The sequence below is a fragment of the Engraulis encrasicolus genome, chromosome 21 (genome assembly GCF_034702125.1).
Source record: "Engraulis encrasicolus isolate BLACKSEA-1 chromosome 21, IST_EnEncr_1.0, whole genome shotgun sequence".
NCBI classification, from domain to species: domain Eukaryota; kingdom Metazoa; phylum Chordata; class Actinopteri; order Clupeiformes; family Engraulidae; genus Engraulis; species Engraulis encrasicolus.
This window is the reverse complement of record NC_085877.1, coordinates 5,962,617-5,989,479: the sequence shown is the minus strand read 5'-3', so window position 1 is coordinate 5,989,479 and position 26,863 is coordinate 5,962,617. Positions and strand designations below refer to the sequence as shown.

At 43.1% G+C, this 26,863-nt stretch overlaps 2 protein-coding genes across 8 annotated transcripts in view; one reads left to right on the top strand and one right to left on the bottom strand.

The window, feature by feature from the left end:
* Positions 1 to 1,393: 1,393 nt before the first annotated feature.
* rcor2 (REST corepressor 2) lies at positions 1,394 to 15,901 on the top strand. Its single transcript, XM_063187335.1, has 13 exons — positions 1,394 to 1,751; positions 3,106 to 3,231; positions 3,374 to 3,430; positions 4,306 to 4,386; positions 4,886 to 4,938; positions 5,467 to 5,628; positions 7,784 to 7,908; positions 8,163 to 8,229; positions 8,655 to 8,888; positions 10,785 to 10,862; positions 11,902 to 11,959; positions 13,082 to 13,305; positions 14,158 to 15,901. Exons 2-13 carry the CDS (start codon positions 3,108 to 3,110, stop codon positions 14,569 to 14,571), a joined length of 1,677 nt encoding a protein of 558 aa, XP_063043405.1. The 5' UTR covers positions 1,394 to 1,751; positions 3,106 to 3,107; the 3' UTR covers positions 14,572 to 15,901.
* A 1,530-nt stretch (positions 15,902 to 17,431) lies between these two features.
* Positions 17,432 to 26,863, bottom strand: part of mark2b (MAP/microtubule affinity-regulating kinase 2b) — a 55,095-nt gene continuing 45,663 nt past the window's right edge. For 4 of the 7 annotated variants that reach the window (XM_063187327.1, XM_063187333.1, XM_063187328.1 and 1 more), the window contains 3 exons: positions 25,538 to 25,564; positions 22,442 to 22,480; positions 17,432 to 21,209 (listed from right to left, as the gene is read on the bottom strand). In XM_063187327.1, coding sequence (XP_063043397.1) covers positions 20,681 to 21,209; positions 22,442 to 22,480; positions 25,538 to 25,564 — 595 coding nt within the window. In that variant the 3' untranslated portion in view covers positions 17,432 to 20,680. The remainder of the gene's footprint in view (positions 21,210 to 22,441; positions 22,481 to 25,537; positions 25,565 to 26,863) is intronic. The other 3 variants (XM_063187330.1, XM_063187329.1, XM_063187331.1) reach the window with 3 other exon arrangements.

Sequence of the window (26,863 nt, the reverse complement as noted above, 5' to 3'; positions counted from 1 at the left end):
TTTAATGGTTGCACTCAGTTATTTTGAATGAACAATACAATACACATTGACACTTTACTTTCAGTATGCAATGTCTTCAGTGTTGCCCCATGAAAAGATGTGCAAAATATGAATTTTGTGACACACTGTATTCGTTTTTCACTGCATTGGCAATGGGGAGTAGGCATATTCCTAGACGGGGGTGTTCAGAAGCAAACCAGGTGGTAGTGGTAAATCAGATAATAAAAGAGTCTGGAGTCCATTAGCTGAGCCAAATGGCACATTTCGCAGGGTTCAGCACTTTCTGTAAGTTAAAACCTAGGTTTACCAAACAATGGAATACCCATGGATGCCAAACCATGGGATCACCACACCTTTGTTTTAATTTTTAACCCATGTCTTTTCACAGAAAAGATGGCACTTGAAGTAGTAGGACCACATGATAATGACCACTTACTATCCAAAATTACTCTTCATGCAGTCTCAATGTACAGTTATCAAGTATAAAGGCTGAAAAGCGTTAATTAATTGATTAATTCAGGTTAACACTGGAGTAATAGGCCTAATAGAGGATCGAAATGAGGAAGAAGCTGGCGCATGCACTGGCCTACGAATAAGATGCGATATAATAGAGACTTTGCCCAATTGGTTTAGTCAAAACGGTATCCTTCATTAGGGAAAAATGGATAACCGAGTAAGATCACTAACCATTCTAGTTGAATGGGCACCCGGCGACTGCCATTACGGGATTGTTAATCGTGTTTCAAATCAACCCATCCTGAACGTGTTCATCAATTCATTATGTTCTGCTGCCACAGCACCAAACATCATGTAGGCTAGGCCTAACCCATGAGGAAAAAAAAAAATCAGCCCCACAATTTGTCCACATTATTTTACATCGATCTGTCAGATTCCAGTTTGTTTATACATTATATAACAGCATTTTATTGTTGCCTAAATATTTGGAAACATTTGGCCAGTCCCTGCTTCCCCTCAACTTGAATAGATCAGAAGTCTGCACGACCTCAGCACCACAATTCACATCTGACAAATTCATCCGCGTACACCGGAAAGGACCCCACTGACCTAAACAATAATTAATGTAGCCCACGATAACTCGGTTACAATGCAGATTTAAAATGGTTAGAGCCTACTGGTGAAATAAGCACATCTTCTAGACGGCCAATGTCATATAGCTTATAGATAGTCAATTAGCCCCTGCCACATAGAATAAACAACGATAAAGAAAGCCATCTGTCCTCTCATGTTTCTCTCTAATCTGTTCTCCACTCGTTGTTTGAAGTAGATATTATGCAGGTTGTTGGGCGGCATTTATCCACATGGTCATATTAACTAAACCCCACCAAGGACTATTTTTCCATCCCTGATGCCGAAGTTTGAGATGAGCAGGAGACAGTGGCGGAATCTGCGCACGATTGGGGTGCTATTCGGCTCTCACACACGGGTGAGCTCTGTGTTTGAGGCTATTGTACGCGTAGGGGGACGCGTGAATTCTGACTGATTAGAATAAGTTCGCGTTAATACTTTTATCTGGAGGAGTTCAGTTTATGGAGTGTGAGGCCATTTCTGCCTCTAGATAAAACAAGTAAGTTCTGAGAGAAAAATCCACTGAGACTGAAAGCTAGTGGGCTATCCCGGTGGCTTGGAACTACAAATGTTCAACGACAGCTAGCCAACAACTGGAATTGGAGGACGCAAGTGTGGCTTCACACAAAAGGACTGTGACTTGTAAGAATAAGACACAAGGAAAAGTAAGGAAACTGACATTATGGTTTATTTCATGAGATACCAATTTGTTAATTGATTTGCACACATCCGCCGGCTAGGCTCGAACCCACGTTGCTTCCAGTGGGTATTTTATATAATTATATAATTTTCTGCCGGTTGGAGAAAGGATAAGGGAATTGAACGTACACCTCTCATCGGCAGTGTAAGCATAATAAGAAGTTGTTCACCGAGTTGTCGTTTTCCAGTGATTGGAAAGGCTATTTATATTCACAATGACCATTTCTTTAAACGATCCAACCCAATTATATCAATAGTATTACGCACGGTTATTTTATTTATTTATTTTTTTTGCCGTGGAACTTACACTGCTAGACTAGTGACTGTAACTGATTCTAATACTCAACATGCCCATCTGTTTGTTCAGTCATGAAACACATCCCTTGTAGATTACCTTGAAGGGTTGATGTAAGTAGGCGATGAGACGCGCACACTAAACTATAACTAAAACCACACAAAACTACACTCTAAACTGCCATCACCCATCAAGGTGGCGAGCTCAGTTTGCATGGGCTAACAGCCCTGTTCTAAGCATCACAGGCAAGATAATGCGCCGATAAGCGACTGTTGGTTGGGTAGTCCATTGTTGGGTGGAGGGAACGGTCTGCTGTCAGTATAGCCTTGGGTAGACTCTTATGTTGTCTTCATATGGAGGAAATATGAATGAAATGTCTATCTTAAATCGAAAATATGCTAGACTGAGAAGTTTTCGAATTCGAGGAGTTTTTGTGTAAAGCGCAGTCTCCGCTACTTTGTGTGATGTAGCCTACTCCAAACAAAGGGTACACACGCGCATTGTCAGTGGGTCAACGGCAGCCAGGATTGTGCGTAAAGTTGTCTAGTGCGTAAAGAGTTTAAGAGCAACGGGCTGTTTCGGAGAGTGAAGTAAAAGGCGAGCAAGGACACGGCTGTTTTGGATACATTCACTTAGAAATGGGTAGTGTTGCCTCTCTGTAGTGTGGGCTGCCTGTGTAAAGCCAGAGATGCACTAATGACGTCAAACAATATGCGTACCTCCCAAGTTGTACGTCCACCGCAGTGACGTTGCATATGAATTTCGTGACGAAAGAAGAGCCGACTTCTCCTGCGTTCATGGTTGCTTATGACCGGTCTATATAAGTTTTTAAAAGCTGTCATTTACATCTGCCCCTTGTGTGTGCATGTGTACTAATGAGGTTATGTTGAAGATGACCAGCTAAACTCTAACTGCTACTGGTGGGATTTCAGGTGTGACTGGTGACATTTTCAAGCAAATGTTTTCTTTCCATGTGTATTCCATATTAACCCCCTCCCTGCCCTCTTTTGTCCCCTCTCTCTCAGCCATGCCCTCTGTGATGGAGCGGTCGGGCTCTGGGGTTTTGTCCCGGAGCAGAGCCAAAACAGTGACTAATGGCAACAGCCAGCAGCATTCTGAAGAGGAGAGCAGCGACGAAGAGCATGCTCATGGTATTAGATGATTTTCACGACTCCCTCTCTAACATTATTGTGTAAAGTGAGTACTGTTTGGTCACATAAACACCAGCAAAATCATTCGACCTCTCATCTGCCCTTTCTGTCTCCTTGTCTCCTCCACTTCAACTCTTTGCAGACAGTATGATCCGAGTGGGGGGTGACTACCAAGCCCAGATCCCCGAGTTCAAACCAGGTATTTAACTCGCTGGACATAATTAAAATGCAATTTGTTAAGCTCTGATTACTTGTCTCTTATCGAGACAAGCGTAACGGATGCCAACTAGCAGTTTGGCATAGAATGTTAGTAAACCTCCCTCCCAAAGCCTCGGTATCGTGCTGTGCCCTCTATGCCTGAACCGAAGCGTTGATTGGTAGGTGTCAGGTTCAAGACTTGAGTGGCGAACTAGGGCACAATCACCTCAGTTACACAAGCATACTATGAATGGCTTCTTGAAGTAGAGAGCTAGAGGGTGGTACTATGTCTCCAAAGAATAAAGGCCATATCACATATTTGTTCAAACAATTTCATTAATCTTCTGTGCCTAGAAGTGGCTTAACAGGTTAAACTGTATTATTCTGAAAGTCTGCATGGCGAAGTGTTGTTATCTCTTATGGCACCTAAGTCCAAGACCAATTGCCCTTTGGGCAATAACGGTTCGATTCATTCAGTAAAACTAATTTGTAATTAACACAACATATTAATTCAGGTAGATGAATCAATACGTGAGGTTATCTGGGGAATATCTGAATGGTTAGAGCACTGGTCTCTAGGTCAGAGGGTTGCAGGTTCGAATCCCACCTTTCCAGCACCTTCAGCCATGGCTGAAGTGCCCTTGAAGAAGGCACCTAAACCCATGTTGCTCCAGTGCCTGTAATACCTTGTACCTAAAATAACTGGGTCGCTTCGGATAAAAAGCATCAGCTAAGTGTAATATAATAAAACAATACAATTGGGACTTAAACTCATTCAAGCTGGGAGTTGCCCTCTGCTTCATTGATATGGGTGCATGAAGGTAAATGATGTATTTGTGGCGGTTTCTGACATGCGCCTTATGCTTCCAATAACAGACAGTCCCACACGCTATGGTGAGAAGGACCAAAGAAGCATGCTGGTGTGGACTCCAGACAGCCTGGTGTCAGATGCCATGTGTAAGAACTTTAACAACTCTACTTTGGCCATTATTCTAGATTTTACATCTTCACTAAAGGGATGTAATGATGGACACATACACAGCAATATGGTTTTAAGCCCTAAACACATCAGCTCTGACAAAGTGGAATTTCAGTTGTGATCATTAAGCGGTAGTGGCAGAGTCTGTGTGCGGGTTTGTATAGAAATCAATAGAGTTGAATGTTTGCAGAGCAGTTTCTGCACTTTGTTGGAAATGGTGTGCGGAGGGCTTAAGTCATAAATGCAGGAATGCACACACACACACACACACACACACACACACACACACACACACACACACACACACACTTAACAATTGTCTCCACATAATATATCACATATACTGTAATATAATATGATATTAATGTAGTTTAGGATTGAGACTTGTATATAATATATCATATCACATTATACATAACATAATGTCATATTATGATCTCTGTACAATATATTTCTTCCCCTTGAACTGGCCATCAGTGGATGAATACATTCTCATGGCGAAGGAGAAGCATGGCTACAACATGGAACAGGTGCGACTAACCTCCACTTTAACTCATGTTTACTTAGTGGCCTGTAGATCTTAACACGGTGGCTCTTGAGAGTTTAAAGCTTTTTTAAGATCAGTCTCACTGTCTACTTTGTCATTTCTTTTTCACATTTAGTTTTTTTAATGTAGGTAGCACTTTTGTCAACTGTTGTTGTTTAAAAATCAGCCAGAGTGGACTGCATTGTTGTGCATTCTACATAAGCAGTAGTTTCATTCATAACGTTTACATGAGACAATTCATTCTGAATTAACTCACTTTTATTCTGAAGAAAGGTTAATTCCGCTTTGAAAACGTCATGTAAACACTTCACAATTCAGAATTAAATGGAAGATCAAAGTAAACTCGACCGAACTATTTAATTCTGAATTATTAATTCTGAATTAAAAATGCCATGTAAATGTAGCCAATGTATACAGTGTGATTGATGGATGAAATTCCAGTTAAAAAAATGGGCAAAATATTCATTATTTCTTTTGGGTTTTGTCCTCCATTACTTGTTTTGCGCTCCAGGCTCTGGGTATGCTCCTCTGGCACAAGCACGACGTGGAGAAGTCGCTGGCTGACCTGGCCAACTTCACCCCTCTGCCGGAGGAGTGGACGGTGGAGGACAAGGTGCTGTTTGAGCAGGCCTTCAGCTTCCACGGGAAGAGCTTCCACCGCATCCAGCAAATGGTGAGCACATGACCATGACATGATGTACTCATGTCACAGAGGAAGCATTGCTGTATGCAAAGTCCTCACTCGATGACAAAGCATTGTTCTTTTGGAGGAGAACGCCAACGCAGGCCAGAAGTTTTCGAGGTGCAGGTAGCAGGTACTTGTTAACTTCAGAGGGGAAAATACCGCATAAACTTGCCCATCCAATGCTGAATTTTATTAAAAAAACGTTTTGGACAATGTGGCCGTTCTCAAGTTTTTCCAAAGAAAGGCCAAAAGTGTGCGGTATCTTCTCCTCTGAAGAAAGCAGTGTTGTTCACCAAGTCCAATTTCACAACCAGTCAGTGCATCAGTGAAATGCTTTGCCCTAAATATTGGACTTGTGATGTTACGGTGGCTTGCAAGGATATACAGTTGAGGACTATATTATTAGCCCCCCTCCTGAAATTAGACATATCTCTTCATTGATCATTGAGAATGATCATTATTAATAAATGTATGTTATTCTGGAAACGAATACACCATGGAGATAGTATCCAATAAGTTAAATTTGGACTTTTACATTTTCACAATGAGTTTAAACAAAAAAGTGTAAAAATGGCAAGGACAAAATTATTAGCCCCCTTATCATTAATAGTCAATACAGTGCCATTTATGAACAAAAATTGACACCAGGCACTTTGATTAGTTGTTAACTATGTTGGCACATGTCCAACCAGGGATTTTGGTCCATTTTCTTCATTGCAAATAGTTAAGCTGGTCCAAATTGCATGGATGTTGAGGATGGACATTCATTTTCAGCAGTCTTCAAATACTATCTGAAGGATTGAGGTCTGAACCGCTCCATGACCATGGTTTTAATATCCTTGAAGAACATTTGAACTATTTTGGATGCAAGTTTTGGGTTGTTATCTTATTGAAAGATCCAGTGAAGATCTTAACTCCCTCTATGAGCATATTTTTACAAGGTCACTTTCCACATTCTATCATAATTTTCAGTTTTTATGGTGCCGTACACCTAAAAAAGGTTTCCTGTGGCTGAGGCTGCCACAGAATGATGCATCCACCACCATGTTTAATTGTGGAAACCATCTTATAACGATCCAAGGCCTATCCCTTTCTTCACCTGACAGAAGCAGAATTCATGCATCAAAGCAGGTGCAATTGAATATCATCAGATGAAAGCAGAGACGTTCAAAACTCATTTTTGACTTTCAAATGTTCACGGGTAAAGCTCAATAACACTCTGATATGCACTGCCTTTAGTAAAGGGGTTCTTCTGTGATGATGGCCCCAAAGCCCAATATGATGACAAGCCCTAACAACTGTCTTTCTTGGGGGGGAAAAAACCTCCAGGTGAGGCCAGGTCAATAACAATCATCTAGGCAGGTGTCCAATGCTTCTTTGGTCTAATGAGGCTAAGCAGTTTCCACAGTTACACATAGTGGAAGGGCATCAAGTTTAGTCTGTTATTCAGCCTCAGACACAGGGAGTCTGGGTCTGAATCTGGATTGCTGGGTCTTCCAACAACATTGTAACCCAAAGCATACATTTAGATTAGTTCAGAGGTTCTTCAAGGACACTAAAACCATGATATTGGAATCACCCGCTCATATTCCAGTCCTCAATCCCACTGAGAGTCTGTGGTTAATGTCTATGCTCAGCATCCATGCGATTTGGACCAGCTAGAACACTTTGCAGTGAAAAAATGGGCCAAAATCCCTAGTGGGGCACGAGCCAACCTAGGTAGCAACTTATCAGAGCCTGTTGTCAGTTTTGGTTCATAAATGGCACCTTATTGACTACTAATGATCAGGGGGCTAATAATTTTGTCCTTGTCATTTTTGCCCTTTTTTGTTTAAAATCATCGTAACAATAGAAAAATCCAAATTCAACTCATTGAACATTATCTCCATCAGTGTATTTGTTTCCAGAATAACAGAAACGGTGAATAATGGTAATTCTTACTGAGAAATCAAGAGAAATGTCTAATTTCAGGAGGGGGGCTAATAATATCGTCCTCAACTGTAGGTGATTGACATGAGGTTGCTCTTCCTATCTGAGCACGGAAAGCACTACGTTTAGTTTGCTAGCTATGCTCATCTGGTATTTTGTAATGATCAGCTAGTAACTCAATTGAACTTCTCTTGCCTTCTGTTGTGTGTTGTAGCTGCCAGATAAGCACATCCCTAGTCTGGTGAAATACTACTACGCCTGGAAGAAGACCAGAACTCGGACCAGTGTCATGGACCGACAGGCTCGCAAACTCGTTACCAAGAGAGATAAGGAGGACAGGTGAGCAGAACGTAGTGCTGTGCAGGCGTATTAGCTTAGCATGTTTTTTTACTTACTGTACCATTTGTTTACTTACCATACCATTTATTTAGCATTTTTATTGTTGTCGACTATTGCATCACAGTGGAGCTCTAGCCTGGCTACAGTCTAATTTTGTTGTATTTTTAAGTGCATCAACTTTCAAAGTTGCTCACTTCCTGGTTTTGTCACCTGTTTTTTTTTTTTTTTAAAACAATTACGGTTATTCCTTTCAGCAATGACGAGGCTGAGGAAGGAGACCCTGGCAGTGACAGCGACTTTGAGATCGAGACTAAGAAAGAGGTGCGCAAAGTTCTGTTTCTACTACCAGTCATTCTGTCCTGGCCGAAACTGTTACCCCGCGAACACACCAGAAGAGACAAAAGCTACCCAGATTTGCCAAACTGGGTTCATAGCAAGAGCAACACGAGCGGTAAAATTGACATTGTATGACCGTTAAAAAAAGAATGCAAGCAATCTGACATTCCAATTGGCTGCAGCGGCTATCGTAGTAGCATAGTATTTACAGAAGTTCAACTACAAACTGTCGCTCAAATAGACTCTTGTCACCCAAATTGCTTTTGTCTCTTCTGTCGCCAGCTCCTCCATACAAAGTCAATTACTTCTGTCGCTCTTGTCGCTTTTACTTTGGATTCAGGTTGCATTCATATAATGGCACACACAATGTTTAGATCCTTACCAATTCATGTCCACATTGAACCCCTCAGACAACGAAGCAGAGCTCAGTAGGCTCGGCGGAGTGGGGGTCTGGGCGATCAGGTCCCATCCGGAAGGAGAACCAAGGCTCCCAGTACCGGCACCACCCGCTAAGGGCACGGAGACGGCCTCCAAAGGGCATGCACTTGGAACAGGACGACCTCACAGCCCTCTCCGCCTCCGCTGACTCTGGAGTGGTCTCCAACCGCCAGCTGGACACACTGCTAGTGTCCCTGAAGAGACAGGTACACACGCACGCACACACGCACACACGCACACACCAGCCTGATCTCCAAAAATTCCGTGCTCCTGGACACGGATGTTAAGGACACGAAATCCGTGTCCAGCAGCACGGATTTTGCCAAAATTCCGTGCTCCTGGACACGGAATTGTTTTCCGTGCTCCTGGACACAGAATTGTTTTCCGTGATGGGCACACGGAAGTGCTTTCTATAGGCTATTACCACAGCACTGTGTTAACTCTATCATTAGAAAATACATACCAAATGCTAATCCTAAACAAAATAATGCTATAGCAATTTAAGTTGTGCCCTGACCAAAACATTCCCTAACCCTAACCTGTCATTAAAGACATATTTTTGGGAAATACCTTTTCCAGTTGGTTGCTAGGCTATCAAACTCATATAATGAATGAAAGAAAACTAGCTGTGCCCAGACCAAAACCATCCCTAACCCTAACCTGTCAGTAAGAAATGTTTTTTTTTTAGACAAAATATTTGAAAAGAGAAAAATCCCGAGAAAACACAAGACTGAGGGAATAGCCTATAGAAAGCACTTCAAACAATTCCGTGTCCAGGAGCACGGAAAACAATTCCGTGTCCAGGAGCACGGAATTTTGGCAAAATCCGTGCTCCTGGACACGGATTTTGTGTCCTTAACATCCGTGTCCAGGAACACAGAATTTTTGGAGATCATGTTGCACACACACAGACACACACAGACACACACAGACACACACAGACACACACAGACACACACAGACACACACAGACACGCACAGACACGCACAGACACGCACAGACACGCGCACGCACGCACGCAGGCACGCAGGCAGGCACGCACACACACACACACACACACACACACACACACACACACACACACACACACACACACACACACACACACACACACACACACACACACACACACACACACACACACAGATACAGACACACACATACACACACACGCGCATTGAAACAGTTACCAAGAACGGTTTTAGTTTGTTTCAGTAGTGAGACTGTCAAAGCCTAGACTAAATGAAATCTGAATCATTCAACTTAAGACTCAAGTCAAAGTCCGCTTTACTGTCAATTTTTTTCACATGCACTATACATACAAAGGGAATTAAATTACTTTTCACAGGCAGTATACCAAGCCACCTAATCACAGAAAATGATGTTTAACTCCATGACCCAGACATCTAAAGCTGAGTCATCAACGTTGATGTTCAGAAAATGTGGCTGTGGAGTGTGTGAGTGAGCACCATCATGCCTGTAATGTTGGCAGGATATGTTTATAGCAGCACTCCATAAATACCTGAAGTGAAAAGGTCCTTATGGATGTCCTTGAGATGGTTCTTCATGTTAGGAGGCAAGGTACAGGATTACAATTAGCCCACTGGCGAGGGGCTCCAAGTGGTCTCCACTGTAGTTCACTTGGTGAGGGCATTCATTATGTGATCAAGAGCATAATCATCTCCCAGCTCTTTGATGATACATCGCCTAGTCTGGTGTCTGAAGTGGTTAACAGAGGCAGAGCCATGGACGGTCAGGTGGAATGTTTTTTTTTTTTTTTTTTTTTTTTTTTTTTGAATGATTCATATAATTTGTTTTTTTTTTAATGCTTCATATAATGGGGTTGTATAATATACAGATTTATGGACCTGACTCTTAATCTCACTTGACTTAAAGTCTTGATGCTGCCAATAGGCATCCATTTTACTCCACTGTAGGTGGTCATTATGTACTTAATTATTTCGTCTGCCCTCAAATTCATCTGGATAAAATGTCAATGTAAATTTTAACTAAAGCCTTATTAAGGCTTTAGCTAAAACTATTGGAATGAATGTCTGTTTTTTTTACATGGGTCCATTGGATCACCTCTGCTTTGTTGCAGGTTCAGAGCATCAAGCAAGTGAACAGCACTATGAAGCACACCATAGATGAAGGCATCGATACCATGAGGCCTAACGAGGTAAGAGGAATCTCGGTTATACATATGAACCAGTCCTGAGGAACGAATGTTAACGGGGGGGGGCTCTACAGCCCTGGGGGCATTGAAGAGCCAAAGGGGAGCATTGAGAAGGATGCAACTGAGTAGGGACAGGGCTTAGTTGCCATTGTGGGGCATTAGTCTATTTTAATACTAAGGGGGTGTTGGCAGGCTTATGATGAAGTCAGGGGGGCGTTGGGGGCTTATGATGAGGTCAAGGGGGCGTTTGCTGAGAACCACTATGTTAAGAAGTGAACAGCTGCAGTGCTGTATTAAATGGCTTTGGTGAATTATTATTTTTGTCTCTTAAGTTGCTGGGTCAACAATACCAGGGGAAATCTGATCAGGGTTCCCACAGGTCATGGAATTTCTGGAAAATCATGGAATTTCATTAAAGTTTTTCCAGTCATGGAATTTTACCATTTTGTATGCACAGTCATGGAATATCATGGAATTTTCTGAACAGTTGTGTAGAAGCAAAAACTTGTTTTGTTTCGTGTATAACATTGTTTCTTACTGGTTATACTACAACGCTTAGCCAGAGAGAATTTGGTTTCTCGCTGTAATGTACAACATTCTAGGATACGATGAGCTCTCTTTAGTCTGGCGGTGGCTCGGTGTCGGCTCTAGGGGTGAATATAATCTTCAGTTTTCACTCTTTTTAAAACTTAATGTTATTTCTTTTTACGGAAGAGGTCATGGACATTTTGTCTTTTTGGGTCTGGAAAGTCATGGAAAATCATGGAATGTTATATCTGAATTAGAGTGGGAACCCTGTCTGATAATGTGCTGTGTAGTAGTTTATGTGTAACTTCACAGTGGGGTTGCTCAGTTCTATTCTAAATTAATTCTATATTTAATTTCTAAAATTTAAATAAAGTCTATATGCTCAAGGCATCCCTCCATTTTTTTAACTGAACTGAACTGAACTGAACTGAACTGAACTGCACTGTACTTAATATCACCTATTGTATCCATCTCAATTGTACTTAATGTCACCCATCTATCTCCACTATGGCAGCCAAACCCCAAGAACAACTCTCGCTGGACCACCGAGGAGCAGCTCCTGGCTGTTCAGGGTGAGTTGGCCCATGGCCCGATCAAATTAAAGCTTCACATGAACCATAACTCTCCAGAAAGGCAATTACAGTGTGCCGTTTTGTCAAATAAATAATCAGATTATGCAGAGCACAATTAAAACGGCCCTGTAGATTTAGCTTAAGTGAAACTCTGAAGGGTGTTACTGATGTTTGCATATTGGTTCTGCAAATGGATTAGTGGACAACACAGAGGGTTCTGTGTCTGTTTAACATGGGTGAACTTCATAATCTATACTGTACGTCTGATGGTCATTGTGCACATTCAAATGAGCTGGTTCAGGAAATGCTCGTATTGAATATGTGGCACAGATTTTATTTTATGAAGCTAGAGTCACAACTGGATTGCCAGCTGCGATAAAATATGGTGTATACTTCATCAGCACTTTTACTGGGTTAAGCATTTTCAGCAAGTGTGTATGTAAGGAGGGCAGCATTCTGTACTGCCAGTAACACACGCTGTACTATAAATGAAATACTAAATAGTAGCACAGCGAGCTTTGTGTTGCTATATACTAGGTAGAACTGAGATTGGGTTTGTCAATTTGTTGTTGTAGTTTGTCCTGTGTCTTGTCCAGGGATTGTGTGGGGTAAGAGTAAAATGCAAATGTGTCGAGGATTGTTCCATATTTCATGGCAGACAACATCAGCCTTGTGCTCTTCACTTGCAGACAAAAACAATCCCCATGGGAGCAATTAAAGCGCTGCGTATAAAGATATTTTTGAAAACGCATTGGCTTCGAAAACGCTTTTAACCTCTTCTCTAGACTCTGGATTAAAAATATCCCATTTAGGGGGCTAAACACACCTGTGACAATGGAGTTTTTATTGCAGCGTTGAAGAGGGCTCCTTCCAAATGTAGATCACTGGCAGTGTATAACCTGCTGGTGTTGCATGCTTACCCACTTGTAGCGATCCGGCGTTAAGGAAAGGACAGTGTATAACCTGCTGGTGTTGCATGCTTACCCACTTCTAGCGATCCGGCGTTACGGAAAGGACAGTGTATAACCTGCTGGTGTTGCATGCTTACCCACTTGTAGCGATCCGGTGTTATGGAAAGGACAGTGTATAACCTGCTGGTGTTGCATGCTTACCCACTTGTAGCGATCCGGCGTTACGGGAAGGACATGGCGGCCATCGCGGAGGTGATCGGCAACAAGACGGTAGGCCAGGTCAGCTCCTTCTTCAACAGCTACCGGCGGCGCTTCAACCTGGACGAGGTGCTGCGCGAGTGGCAAGCGGAGCAGGAGGTCCAACAGGGGAGCAGCGGGAACCTGGACCACTCCATCAAGGAGCTCAACGGCACCGCAGGAATGGAAGACGAGGAGGTGGGAAAACTAGAGCATCCTCATCTTTACAGTACATGTAGCTGAAACCAGGGCTCTAAATGAACTTTTTGTCCATCACCAGCCAAGATGGCTTGTAGATGCTAATCTAATAACCCCCTAAGGGGTCGAAGTGGCTGGTCAATTGGTCATTTCTGCCTGCCAATCTGAAATTTCACCAGCATTTGGATGGTTTGATGGTGTAAATTTAGAATCCTGGATGAAACTGATGTTTAGTGGTAATTCAAACCCCCATAAAAAGGTCTATTAGATGCTCAAAAAAGGTTTGTGACTGTCCGAAAAAAAAGTACAATAACAAAAATAAAGGTACAGATTCATTAGTTCCTTATCACAGATTTGATATCCATTCCATAAATGGAGTGAGTTTGATAACAGCTTTTCAGGACGGCAATGGATTTCATTGCACAGCTACTTACTTGTATGCATGGTTGGACTCTCATTTTCCAATTTGGGGGTTCAATCACTGTTTAGTCAAAGGAAAGGATCATTTAATTAGTTCAATTGAAATATCATTGCAGAAACTTCCAACTCTGAAATCCTATCCTATCCTATCTGAATGTAGGATGAGCAGTTAGTATTTGGTTGTGTGGTGTCTAAGCCCCATGTGCATAGCGATAGGTTTCACGTTTACAAACGTTCGCACTGTGAGGAAGGGCAAGATGCTAAGCAGCCAATCACGTGAGTGCAATCTCTGATCGCTCAGAAACTGCTACCACTCAGAAAATGCACAGGAATCTTCAGCTGCGTGCGCAGACAGCAATATTTGTATGCAAGAAACCTACGCATGACCATACGTTCCTGTGCCTGAACGCCTCCCTCCCATCTTTTTTCCAGATGAAGATGGACACCAGCTCCCCCCAGTCCCAGTCTGGCACGCCCTCCCCCTCGTCGGGGGCCAGTTCAGGCACCACCAAGACCCCTCCGCCCCTGACCCAGCCTCCTCCGCTGCTGCGCCCCGCGCCTCCCTCCGCACCGCCCAGCCTCCTGCGCCAACCCCCGCCCCTGCAGACCAGGCCTCTGCAGAGCCGCACCCCCCACAACCACCCTCCGCCGCCTCTCATCCGCCCCGCCGTGGCGTCTGGCGGCTCAGGAGGAGCAGCAGGAGGAGGAGGAGGAGGAGGAGGAGGAGGAGCAGCAGCACAGGGCACAGGACGGAGCTCCCTAGGGGGCTCTGGCAATGGCACGACACCGAACCAGATGCCACCCTCTTTGGTGGGGCTGAAAGTGGAAACTCCTCAAAGCCACTAGTGCAGTGATCTGGACAGAGACGGCCAAACTGGATTCAATAGTGGTTATTATGTATTCCAAATGACACTGTTTGACCTGTCCAGTTCAACCAGGTGTTTGCCTTAATTAAGTCTTGCGGCTATGTGAAGGCCAGGTGATGAGGGAAATCACCGGGTTGAACTGGAAAACTTGGCAGATCATTTGGAATATGTGGCACTCTATTGTAAACGAATGAATCCAGGTCTCCCATCACTGTACTTGGGGGTGACTTCCAAGAAGTTGCGAGTACTGTGGAATACCAACCACATTGACACATTTCATACACTCAGCAACATTTGTTTTTCTTCAATTGGATCTCTCCATGTCCATTTCTTTCTCTCTCTCTCCTCTCTCTCTCTCTCTCTCTGTCTCCCCTCGTTCTACCCTTCCACTATGTAGTATTCTTCCGACACATTTCACATTGACTTCAACTCCTCACTGCCTTGTCAGGGACAGACGAGACCAAACCAAAACAGACCATACCCACATCATGATCTCACTTGGTAACCGTTTCCGTGGTAACCAGCAAGTGGTGTCTTATCAAGTTTCAGAACCATGCGTTTACAGGGGTGCCAAGATCTGGTGACCCTGCCAAAGCTGTTCAAATCAAAGAACTCGTAACCAAAATGTCCTCAACAACAATAACAAACCCAAGCCTTCTGAGCCTATATACACTGGATCGTCATGGAAATGAAGAATGCCATGACAACAGGCTCCTGCAGACAGACATACAGACAGACCTCCCACCCACCATTGCCACCTCATATCCATCACTATGGCAACAGTGGAACATGTTGAACTACTGTGCGTAAAGCATGGAGGCAAAATGCACAATGTTCCAAAGTGTCAGTTGTCAGGAAAAAAGGGAAGTGTGTGTTTGTGTGTGTGTGCCTGTTGTTTGCTGACCGACACTCGACACATGAGAGCCATATGCTGTTAGTTATGTGATGACACTTCTTTTGGTATCTTTGTTTTTTTCCTGTTGAAATGTGTATTTTTTAAATAGTTTTTGGACTTTTTTGTCAGGTAGCTAGTCCAAGTTAGCAGTTACACGGTTTGATGTTGACTCAGCACTAAAATGACCCAAACTACTTGATTGAAAGGTATTCGTTCACACAGACGCATGAATAGATTGCTCTTCCTCTTGGTGCTGATAGTTACAGAAGGAAATGCCAAATCTTTAGTGTTTTTTTGAAATTCTGTGTGGACTGTTTACATGTTTACAAACTGGAATTGCTTGTAATGTGAGAAATCTCTTTTCTACTTAGTCTTATTTTTCCGTTTTAGAATAAAGACCAATGCCTATGCTTTACATTTATTGTGGCTAATGGAGTATTGCCAAACTTTCCTAGTCTGAATGTATGGTTAAACTATTTTTGAATATAACTATATTTGCATCACTTTTTTAATAGTGGGTATCACATATCCACTCCATGCAATTGTAGCTGAGGTGTTCCTGCACAGTCCACCACTCGGGGCTTGAACCTGCCACCTCCTAGTCAACGCATGTTTGGGCATAGGAGGCACAACACAATAGCACTATGATACTGTATGAGGCTTTGGGAGGGAGGTTTACTGACGTTCCATGCCACACTCATCTAGTTGGCCTCCGTTACACAATACAACAATCTGATCTGAAGGCAAACGGTATACCATAATACAGCTGTCTAGCCAGTACTGGGGGGTGGTGGGGGAAAGAAGGAATCCTTTAACCGCTGTGTAGAACAGGTCCCCTGTGCTGAATGAACTTCTTAAAGGCACTCGGTACAAGTTTCCAGGGCTGCAGATCATCTCAAGGAGACTCATGTGATCCTTTAGGAGTCAATATTCCAGATGTGAAGTATATTCACAAGAGTTAAGTGTTCTGCCATTATCTAACTGAATACAATGGGGTTCAACTGACAAGAGATCTAATACTGGGGATGAAAGAGCTGCTCATTTATTGCTGCATTAAATAGTCAGATTTCTTTTGCCTGGATACTGTACACAGGCCTAGGACAAGGACAAGTGCACCATTTTGAACATTTAGCCCTTTTTCTGAATCGTCTTCAAAAAAGCAGAGTGGTCCTCACTCATTTCTTGGTGTTTGCTGTTGTCGCCATTACTGTATTTGACTAATTTGGATTTTTTTTCCTAAACTGGCTTTATAATGGCAGACAAATCTCTTCTTAAAACCACCCTAAACATTTTTGAAAGTATGCATCTCACTAAGTGGTTAGGGCACAGAGGTCTGTGGGTTAGGGGTTTTCACTTTCATTCAGCAAGTTTGAAACTGAAATATGGCTTGTCTTTTTTTTTTTTTGCAATTTTGTGAATGAAACGGTGTAAAAAAAAATGTATTTACAAAAATGCTACATAGAACGACAGAGTGACACATTCTTGAAAAAACGATGTTATGGGTGGTTTTGAGAACAGATTTGGACATAGTTGGCCATTATAAGGCCAGTTGAGATGAAATCTGAAGTAGCTAAATAATGGAGACAACGGCAAACATCAAAAATTGGTGAAGACCACTCTATTGTATTGAGGACAATTCAGAAATGGTTGAAACACACACTTACTCTTACCATAGTGCCCTACAAAGGCAAAGTGCAGTAACTACGTTTTGTCGTCAAAATTAAGTTTAGACTGAAAATGATCATTCCACCTCCTTTATCTTGAGACAAATGCCTTATTCACATGTCCCGTTTTAGAGATATTGCTGTCAAGTTTACAGCAGCAACACTATCCAACCTAATACCAATGCTTTGAAGGCATATTTCTCAGTTTCAATGTTGGTGTAGTTACTGCACTTTTCCTTTGTGGGCAGAATACATGATCTTAAAAAACTGCCACACACATGTTAAGATCAGAGATGCTGGAGTTTTAATGATGATGCAGCATGGAGATATTTTAACAGAGAGGACTGAACGTGCCAATATGGTGCCAAACTTTTCGGGAGGACATTTTCATTTCAAGTTACTCAGGACAAAAGCTCTGATGGACCATACCACTTTCACAGATCCTTAACATCAGACCCTAACAAAAAGAGAAGAGAATCACATTCTTTCTTTGCGTGAATATCAACGCAACCGGTTTTAATTTTTTTTGTATCATTTGTTTTTATTACTATCATTGAATCAATCATAACCATTATCTCTGCAAAAAAACCCACATTTATCATCACACCCAGTTCTTGCTAACCCTTTGCCATTTTCAGAGTCTTGACACAAAAAAAATCATTGAAAAAAAATTACAGCAATGAAAATTTTGAAATAAAAATCAACCCTGAAGAAAATATTAATAACAATAATATAACAATGCGATTCCCAGCACCATAGACAACGATCATTTGAGAGTACAACAAAAAAAATGTATTGAAAATAAAAACAGATCATCATCAGAGAAGATATAAAATATACAGTTGTGCACAGGTACCCCAGAAACTGTTTAGCTGATAGGGCTGCATCCTACCGTCCCCCCACCCACCCCACTAGAATCTCTTGACACGTCAAATGTTGAACCTACCCCCCCATTTTACCTCCGAATTAGAGGGTGATGCATGCATGTACAGGTAACTGAACACGTACACAACCTCATACCACAGTCCATCAATCACACACATTTCTCGCTCGCTCGCACGCTCTCTCACTAACACACGACCATTCACCCACAGTGCCACCACTTCTCTTTCTTTCGTCCTGTCATCTGTGCTTTTCTCCCTGCCAATCTATAGTACTCTATTTGACATCACACCATCAACAAAATATCATAGAAAAACAAAAACGAAAGATATTTCTTAAAAGCAATGAGCAGTAGTAAAGTGATGTAATAATCTTGATGTAGTGATGCGTTTCACTGGGGTCTTTCTTGTCGTCCTCATACAATCAGCGTGTACAAGATATGTGTGACAGGTCTTTGGGTTGCAGGCGCCCCGGTCTTTTCACTTTGAGGCAGGCACACACGCACACACCTAACTCCATCCTGGTTCACACACTCATTTCTCACTACCTCACATAGACACACACACGCACACACACACAGCCTCTGGTTTTCTTTCATAAAAATACAATTACAGCGAAATGTGATATAATAACAATTCTAATCAACAACATTAATGCTGATGATGACAAGTTGGGCATCCATTGCACTGGAAGGCAGAGCACAAGCTTCTCATGGGGGGGTTGGGGGAGTGAGTTTTAGAGCCCAAGGCTGACAAAGAGGGGCATCAGAAGCTGAGAGATGGGGCAGAGTATGGGGCTCCTGGAAGATGCAGGTCAAATAGCCAGTCCTCAGTCAGTCACTACAAAGTCCTGTAGGGGGGAGGTTCCTGGGTTTCCTGGAGTTGGCGGGTGGGTGGGGAGTTCAAGTGACCAGCAAAAAATGGGGGGTGTCGGGGGTGTGAGCTGTATACACATACATGGCCATGGAGGTGAGAGTTTTTAAGGATGAACGTTTCTCCTTCTTCTCACATTTCTTGGTGAGTAGACACTAAAATGAGGCAAAATGGAGTAGTTTTCATGTCGTGTATGTGATTTTTGTTTTCCAAAACATCCTCAGACATTCTCTATAGAGGTGGAGGTGGTGGTGCAACCTAAACTCACTGTTAATAATTGCTTGTGAACAACCACAAAAAAAAAGAAATCACCAATCATCCATAATAATACTTATGAAATACATTCTGATTCTCAGTTCAATTCATCTTTTACTCGCAAAAAAAACTGAACAAAAAGGCAAAAAATATAACTGAACTCTAAAAATCCAGTGAAACCCAGCAGACAAGAGCTAAAAGAAACACAAAAAAGTCAAGACAAACTAAATCACCTTCAGATAGTGTCAGCACGAGAAGGTGATGAAGTGTTTGGCGATCCGAAGGGGGTGTGTACGCGTACGTGTCTGTGATAAAGTAAAGGCAGAGACGAGGCAAGGCAGATAAGACTTCTATTTTGCCCACCTGGTCACCAAATAAGCGCATGAAATCACACAGAAGAAAGAAAACACATTCGCAGCAATGAGGCGTTTCAGTCTGTGGAAGTGCTTCAGATGATGTGCTTGCTGCTGCTGCTGCTGGAGGCAGGAGTGCAGTGGAGTGGGGGGTTCAGAGGATATGCCGTGGGGAGTCCAACCACCAGAGATGGGCAACCTGGATTTAGTAGTTTTACAATCCATATGTCATATATTGCAAATGACCTGGTTTTACCTTTACAATTGAAATAGGTGAGCATTCAAGCAAGGGATCTGCACCCGATTCAATTGGACAAGTAAAACCAAGTCATTTGGAATATGTGGCACTGGACCGTTGAAACCAGGTTGCCCATCACTGCTGGAAGCTGTGGGGTATTCCAGAGGGCAGATTAACCGCTTACCTTGATATGAGCAAATGGTAAAGTTAACTCTTGTGACAGACGTGGTCTGTGGCTTTCCCTTGAAGGATAAGTCTTCTGTTAGGAGATTCACAACTCACCTAGGGTTAACCTTTGCTGTGCTAGTAACTAAAACCCCTTATTGGAATACACCTCCTGGTCTTCTTGAGATCAGAATAATGACCACTGACTATGACGATAGCCATCTGTCCCCCCCATCCCACTTCTCCCGAGTCAAGGCAGTCACGCTTTCACCTTACAACACTGATGTAGTGATTCTCCAACCCAAGCGCAAGCTTGAGATTTCAATGAAAACTATTCACAAAGATGAGGGAAAATAATATACAAAAATCATTTCTTACAGAGGCAGCGACAAAAAGAAACAAAAACAAAATAAAAACAAACAAAAAAAGGAACAAAAAACACAGATCACATGTTGAGGATCCAACAGAACCATCGTTTTTCGTTTGGCGTTGCCTCAGGTGGAGCCTTTATAGACTAAATTCTACACCGTTTCTCGTTTTTTGTTCCTCCTTTCCTAACGCCAAGCAGTCCGAGAAGAAAAAAAAGTCAGCTGCTGCCCTAAAAATGACTAAACTCTGTGCAACAGTGGCGCTGCTTTCGACCCCCTCCCCACCCTAAATCCTGCTTGTTCATTCAGTCTTTCCTATCCTGCTCCCAACATCTGAGCCCTCTACCTCTCCCTCCCTCCATCCCTCCCTCCATCCATCCATTCCTCCATCTTCTTCTCACAGCTTGAGCTCGTTGGCGATCTTGGAGGCAATGTTCTTGAAGGCGATGGAGGTGCCGGAGATGCGCTTGAAGCGTACGCCGTTGAGCGAGAGGCGCGGCAGCTTGCACACCTCCATCTCCCACTGCACGAAGTCGTCGCGCGCCGGGTTGCCCGCCACGCACAGCAGCATGAAGCGCTCGCGCAGCTCGTACTCGCAGCTGTTGGCGTCCAGCACCTTGCGGATCTCCTTCATCATCTCGCCGGGCTCCATGGACGACGTGGTCTTCATGCTCCAGGTGAAGCGCAGCGAGCGCGGCTTGGCCTGGTCCTTCAGTCCGCCTCCGCCAACGCCACCCGAACCCGGTGGACCTCCAGTCGTGGAGGTGGGCGGCGCCAGGGAGGAGGCTGGTGGCGGGGTGCCGCTGCCTGGGGACGAGGAGCTGAAGGAGTCCTTGTTCTCGTCGCCGCCGCCGGAGCCCAGCGTGCCGCCGCCTCCTCCTCCTCCTACCTTCTCAGACTTGTCCACTGTGCTGCTCAACATGGACCTGCAGGAGGACAGGAGCGGAGAGAAGAGATGCAAGGGATGGAGGCAGCAAGGGAGAAGAATAGGGAAAGGGGATGTGAGGGGGTGGGGGCAGAGAGAGAGAGAGAGAGAGAGAGAGAGAGAGAGAGAGAGAGAGAGAGAGAGAGAGAGAGAGAGAGAGAGAGAGAGAGAGAGAGAAAATGATAGAGCGATAGAAATAAATAAATGAATAAATAAAGAGAGAGAAAAAGAAGAAAGAAAGGAGAGAGAGAGAGACAGAGGGAGCCATAAAGGGAGGAAGCAGATGACAGATGAGAGGAAATGGAAGACAGGTCAACAAGATGGGTAAAGGGCATGGGAAAGAGTGGTGAGGAGACAGTCCAAATGATGGAAAAGGATACACAAAAATAGTCATTTAAGAAAAACAAGGGGCATGAGTGAGTTCAAATGAGTGCATGTGTGTGTAACATAAAGCATTGCTCCATTTCATTTCAAGTTATTTAAGCTCTAATATCAGTTCACTTTTGATTCTCTTGTGGCATCTTACGATGTACTGTATGTAGACATTGTGATCAAAACTGCTGCCAAGTGTTTGATGGCAGCAGGTTTCTAACTAAGGAGGTACTTACACGTATGCAGATATTTTGAAATGTGGACACCGGATATGTATACTTTTTATCTGTTAAGGTAAAAACACAGCCCCCGTTTTAGCCCCCTGAACGTGATGCATTTTAAAAAACGGAGTTTTGAAATGCACTTTCTAAAATTCTGAATGTTTTCAAAAATGTCCGCATACATGTAAACGGATTTAAAAAGGTGTAACTGACTACTAAGATTCTGGCCTGCTTTGAGACCAAAGCATGAGCAATCAGACATGTAGATCTGCCTAGAACAGTCCAGTCTTGATCATGTGCAGAGCTTGCCAACACATTTAAATAATAGTTAGATATGTACACAAGTAAAATATTAGGTTGAGTGTTTTTATGTCACACACATAACACACACAATTTATCAACAACAAATCAGACATGAATGGTCCAGAGCTGCATGCACATCTCCAGTCATTGGCTTCATCATTGGACTAATCACCTTCACAATTTCCTGGATTTTCAATTTAATCAGTTCAATTACCAGCTCTCCCTCTTTTCCGGCCAATCAAGGCCCTCCCACATGATTTGGTCTGATTTCGGGCTGCGTTTTTCGGTCACATGCTTGTTCTTTTTTTTTTTGCTTATTTGTTTTTGTTTGTCTCACCTGCTCCCTTCCTCCCGACCCTCTGCCTCATATGGTCCCCTTGAGAAAAATTGGCAGAAGTTTAGTGTCGGGTTCTTTTTTCCGTTTTCTTTTATCACTACTACCACCACCATCCAAGAGTTAAGGTGGAGGGGGTTCTAATATTAAGGCCTTTGAGACCACCACCACCACCACCACACAGGAAAAAAAAAATCTCCCCCTTCAAATATTCCATTCCACAAATCTGAACCTCCAGCCCATATTGTTCTTTTTTGTTGTTATTGTTTTTGTTTTTTAACTGGGTGTCCGCGCAGCTCTGACAACAACAGTAGAGACAGTGATGGAGGCATCACCAGGCTGCCAACAACGGCACAAGACCCATTCTCCCAGTCATAGCTGAGGGGAATGTACTTTTCTTGCTTTATAAGACCAAAACGGAGGGGAAAAAATGGCAGGCAAAAAAAAAGTCAGAAATCAAGATAGATCAAGATGGTCTCAGGTGTAGTAAACACAGAGAACATTGGCAGGTGGATGAGATTATGGTAGTTTGATGGGGAAAAAATGGTGATGAGATGGTCTGGAGAAGGAAGTGATGATGTGGAATGGAATGAGAGAGAAGATGGGCTACAATGGAGAGTTGGAGGGCGACTCATATCAAGCATAACACAGTGTGAAACAACATCAAGTCATTCCTGTTACTACTCTAACACAAGCAGACAGACACACACATTAGACAGACAGACAGACAGACAGACAGACAGACAGACAAACAAGACACCTATGAGGAGGCAAATGCCAACATGCACTCACACACAGAGATGCACAAACAAATGCACAGACGTGACAAACTCAACAGCAAGACATGAAACTAGGGGTCACTGGTAAATGCTTAAAGAGCTCTGTCATGGTAAAGGAAGGCTAAACATCCAAACTCAGGCCAAATATGCAGATTGCTTATTATTAAAGAAATGCTTGAAGAATACACCAATTAAAAAGTTGTTTTTTTGTGTTAAAAATGAAACACCACCACCAAACTCTTAAATTACAGCAGATATTGAGCTACAAAATCATCAGATCAGATTGAAATTACCTTTAGGTTTACAAATAAACACCACAGTTGTCTGTGCATAGATTTTGCATTGATACATTATACAGCAGAGCTCAAGGAGGATCACTTTATGCTGTTAACAGGTTTACTTAACCAATTCCCATGGGAGGTTGTTAAAGACCAGTGTTGGATCAATAATGAGACACTTATCCGGTACTTGGGTCAATATAGTTTTTACACGTTGTTGAGGTGGATTGTCCAACACTGACCATGTAACACAGTGGGATTAACCATCCGGTTGACATCTCGGACTGCTTTGGTCATTTGCACTCTTGTTTCTGATTATAAATCTCATAAGATGGCAAATAAAACTACCGAAGAGGTTGCAGAACACTTCCAGGTTTTAAATGAGAAAATGAATCGAAGCCCCTGCACTGCCTCTTAAAATGACAATAGATACCTGTATTAAGACTAACAGCTAGTAAAACCATTCGTTTTTGGTTATGAAACATGCAGTAGTTTGTAGTTTCTGGTCTCAAAATGACATGTCTGCAATGACATGGGGAGTGCAACTACGCCCCCTTTTGGACAATCCTTTAAACACTCACAAACACCTTGGGGGTCAGAACTGAGTAAATGTAAGTCGCTCTAGATAACAGCGTCAGCTAAATGCAATGTAATGTAACAGACACTTAAACAGGCCAAAGATAGTATACACAATCCTTTTATAAAGACTGCTGTAGTTTTGCCTCCATTTTAGATTAAGGTTCATCTAATAACAATTAATAAAGGCGGGAGTGCACACACTCATTTATCAGCACATACACGTTGACCCTGGAACATAAAGCAGACTTCATCTCAAGATATTAAGCCATGGATGGGTTTTTGTCTCTGGTTCCAGAGCACATCCATGGGTGCTTGACAAGCAACAATGGACAACCTGGATTCATCACATAAGATCCAGTGCCACATCACATATTCCAAATGCCCTGCTATTACCTGGCTGAATCATCTGGTTGAATTGGACAGGGAAGACCAGGTCATTTGGAATATGTGGCACTGGATCGTAAACTAATGAATCGAGGTTGACCCATCACTGTTGACAAACGGTGTGGAAGAGTTTGGGGGGTGAGAGGTGAGTGGAGCTTTTCAGTGCAAGAGCTTCAAGAGCTTCCAAAGCCAGCCAGAGGTGAGCTGCAACAGCCCTTCGATGCCCTTTGTGTTAGATTAGAGGAGAACCAGAGGCAGGCAGCAGGAAGAGAAGTGGAGTTTGGATGCAGCTCCAGCAGCCAGACGCTGGTCAACAACAGCCAGGAACTGGAGCTCCTTTATCAACCTCCCCTTGCCCTTCACTTCACACACCTCCTTCCAAGTTTCTTCCTGGAAAGTTGTGTTGGCTCAGAGGAAACTGTGAAAGAGCCTGAAGGAGTTTCTGGGGGTGAATGGGATTATGGCAAGTGCAACATAGCCCACTATTGAGCAGTGCTTTATGTTAACACAACAGAAAACACCATCACCCAATTTTGTCTTTTTTTATCAACCTCCACATAAAGTAGAACATGTTTTAGTCCACCACCTGACTGAACACAAACAGGGGAGATACTTCACAACAACACCATAACTGTGTCCAGAAAGGGACACATTTTTCTGGACTCCACAAGACAGAGGAGTGGAAAAAAAGGGAAGCTAAACCGAGGCCAAGGTATCGGTTGGAACAGAGGCACAGGTGGAGGGAAGGAGAGGGAGAGGGAGAGGGAGAGAGTCCACATGAAATGTTAGGCTTATGGTGGGTAAATGGAGGTGAGGTGACGAGAGGATGGTTAGTGCTGCCAATGAAACATGTCACAAACAGGAGGCAACCAAAGGAGGCCAAACCACAGTGGATACAACAGAGGGGGATCAATAAGCCAAGAGAGGACACGACCAAAACAAAATAACAAAAACTGAAATAAATGAAATGAGGGAGGGAAAGCTGCATAGAACACCAAAAAAGGAGGGGAGAAGGGGTTCAACTTTTTCAAACCAAAAAAGTCTCGTAGGAGAAGGGTTATCGTTGTCTTTTTGCCTACCTTCTGGGGAATCTGAGTGACAGATTTCTACAAAAACAAAAATAAACAATAAATAAATAAAAAGGTCAATCAAAAAGTAAATACCGATTCTCACATAGCAGTAACAGTATTAGTGTGTGCAACAAAGGAAAAAAACAAAACAAAAAACAAAATGCACACTGAATTACTTTTCAACTCTTCATCAACTCTTTAGCCACAACTGGTTCAAGGCTCAGCTCCTGTATTAGTTTATGACATGTACGGTTGTGTGAACAGATACCAGGCTGCAGAGACTGAACAACACCTGCTTTGAAACAAACATCAACACGATGGAAATGAAAATTATGTGATGGAACAAGGCTGTTCGTAAGGCTACACCCACAATAAACTTTCTGCCTCTTGCTGAAACTAATTTTTGAGCTCCGATATGTTGACTAATTATAATCAGGGCCAGTGAAGGATCAAATAAAAAAAAAATAAAAAAAAGCAGCAGAATTGCACAAAAGAGGCTTTGGCATAGTGTGGATGAAGCCTTACAAGCACAAGAGTGAAAAAAATACCACTGTTGCAATTACACAAGGCCTTTTCATAGTCATGATCAAAACTGACTGCCAAAGAGTTTGATAAGTGTGTTTTGCTTGTGTGTCGTCACATCCTTTTGAAAATCTCAAATGGATATTAAAACACCACCAGAGAGTTACTATGTATAAACTGTAATCTTCAGTGTAATTTTTGAGCAAACCTAAGTGTGTGTGTGTGAGCGTGTGTGACTGCGTGTGTGAGTGAGTGTGTGTGCGTGGGGGGGTATCAGCCATCCCAGCCTGTGCTCTTCTGGTGAGGATGAGCTGAGGTCAGGCTGGCTGTGTGTGTGTGTGTGTGTGTGTGTGTGTGTGTGTGTGTGTGTGTGTGTGTGTGTGTGTGTGTGTGTGTGTGTGTGTGTGTGTGTGTGTGTGTGTGTGTGTGTGTGAGAGAGAGAGAGAGAGAGTGTGTGTGTGTGTGAGAGAGAGGTGTGTGGCACTGAGAAAACAGTCAGTGGTGTTGGTGTTGGCGTGACACGGCTGAAATGCGACTCCTGCATGTCCAGGCCCACTGTCCCCCTTCCCCCTCCCCATCCCTCTCTGACTGCAAACACACACACACACACACACACACACTCACACACACACACACACACACACACACACACACACACACACACACACACACACACACACACACACACACACACACACACACACACACACACACACACACTCACACAAAACCACACACAGCAACACTGCAACGCTGGCACGATCTCGCCAAGGTGTCCCTGCCATGTGTATTTATAGTGCCACTGCGAAGCAA

What these genes read in the sequence shown, in the direction of transcription:
- rcor2 (XM_063187335.1), top strand. Translation starts at nt 3,108, where the DNA reads ATGCCCTCTGTGATGGAGCGGTCGGGCTCTGGGGTTTTGTCCCGGAGC. An exon ending in TAGTGTCCCTGAAGAGACAG is followed by an intron (nt 8,889 to 10,784) that starts GTACACACGCAC and finishes GCTTTGTTGCAG; the next exon opens with GTTCAGAGCATCAAGCAAGT. An exon ending in GCAGCTCCTGGCTGTTCAGG is followed by an intron (nt 11,960 to 13,081) that starts GTGAGTTGGCCC and finishes ACCCACTTGTAG; the next exon opens with CGATCCGGCGTTACGGGAAG.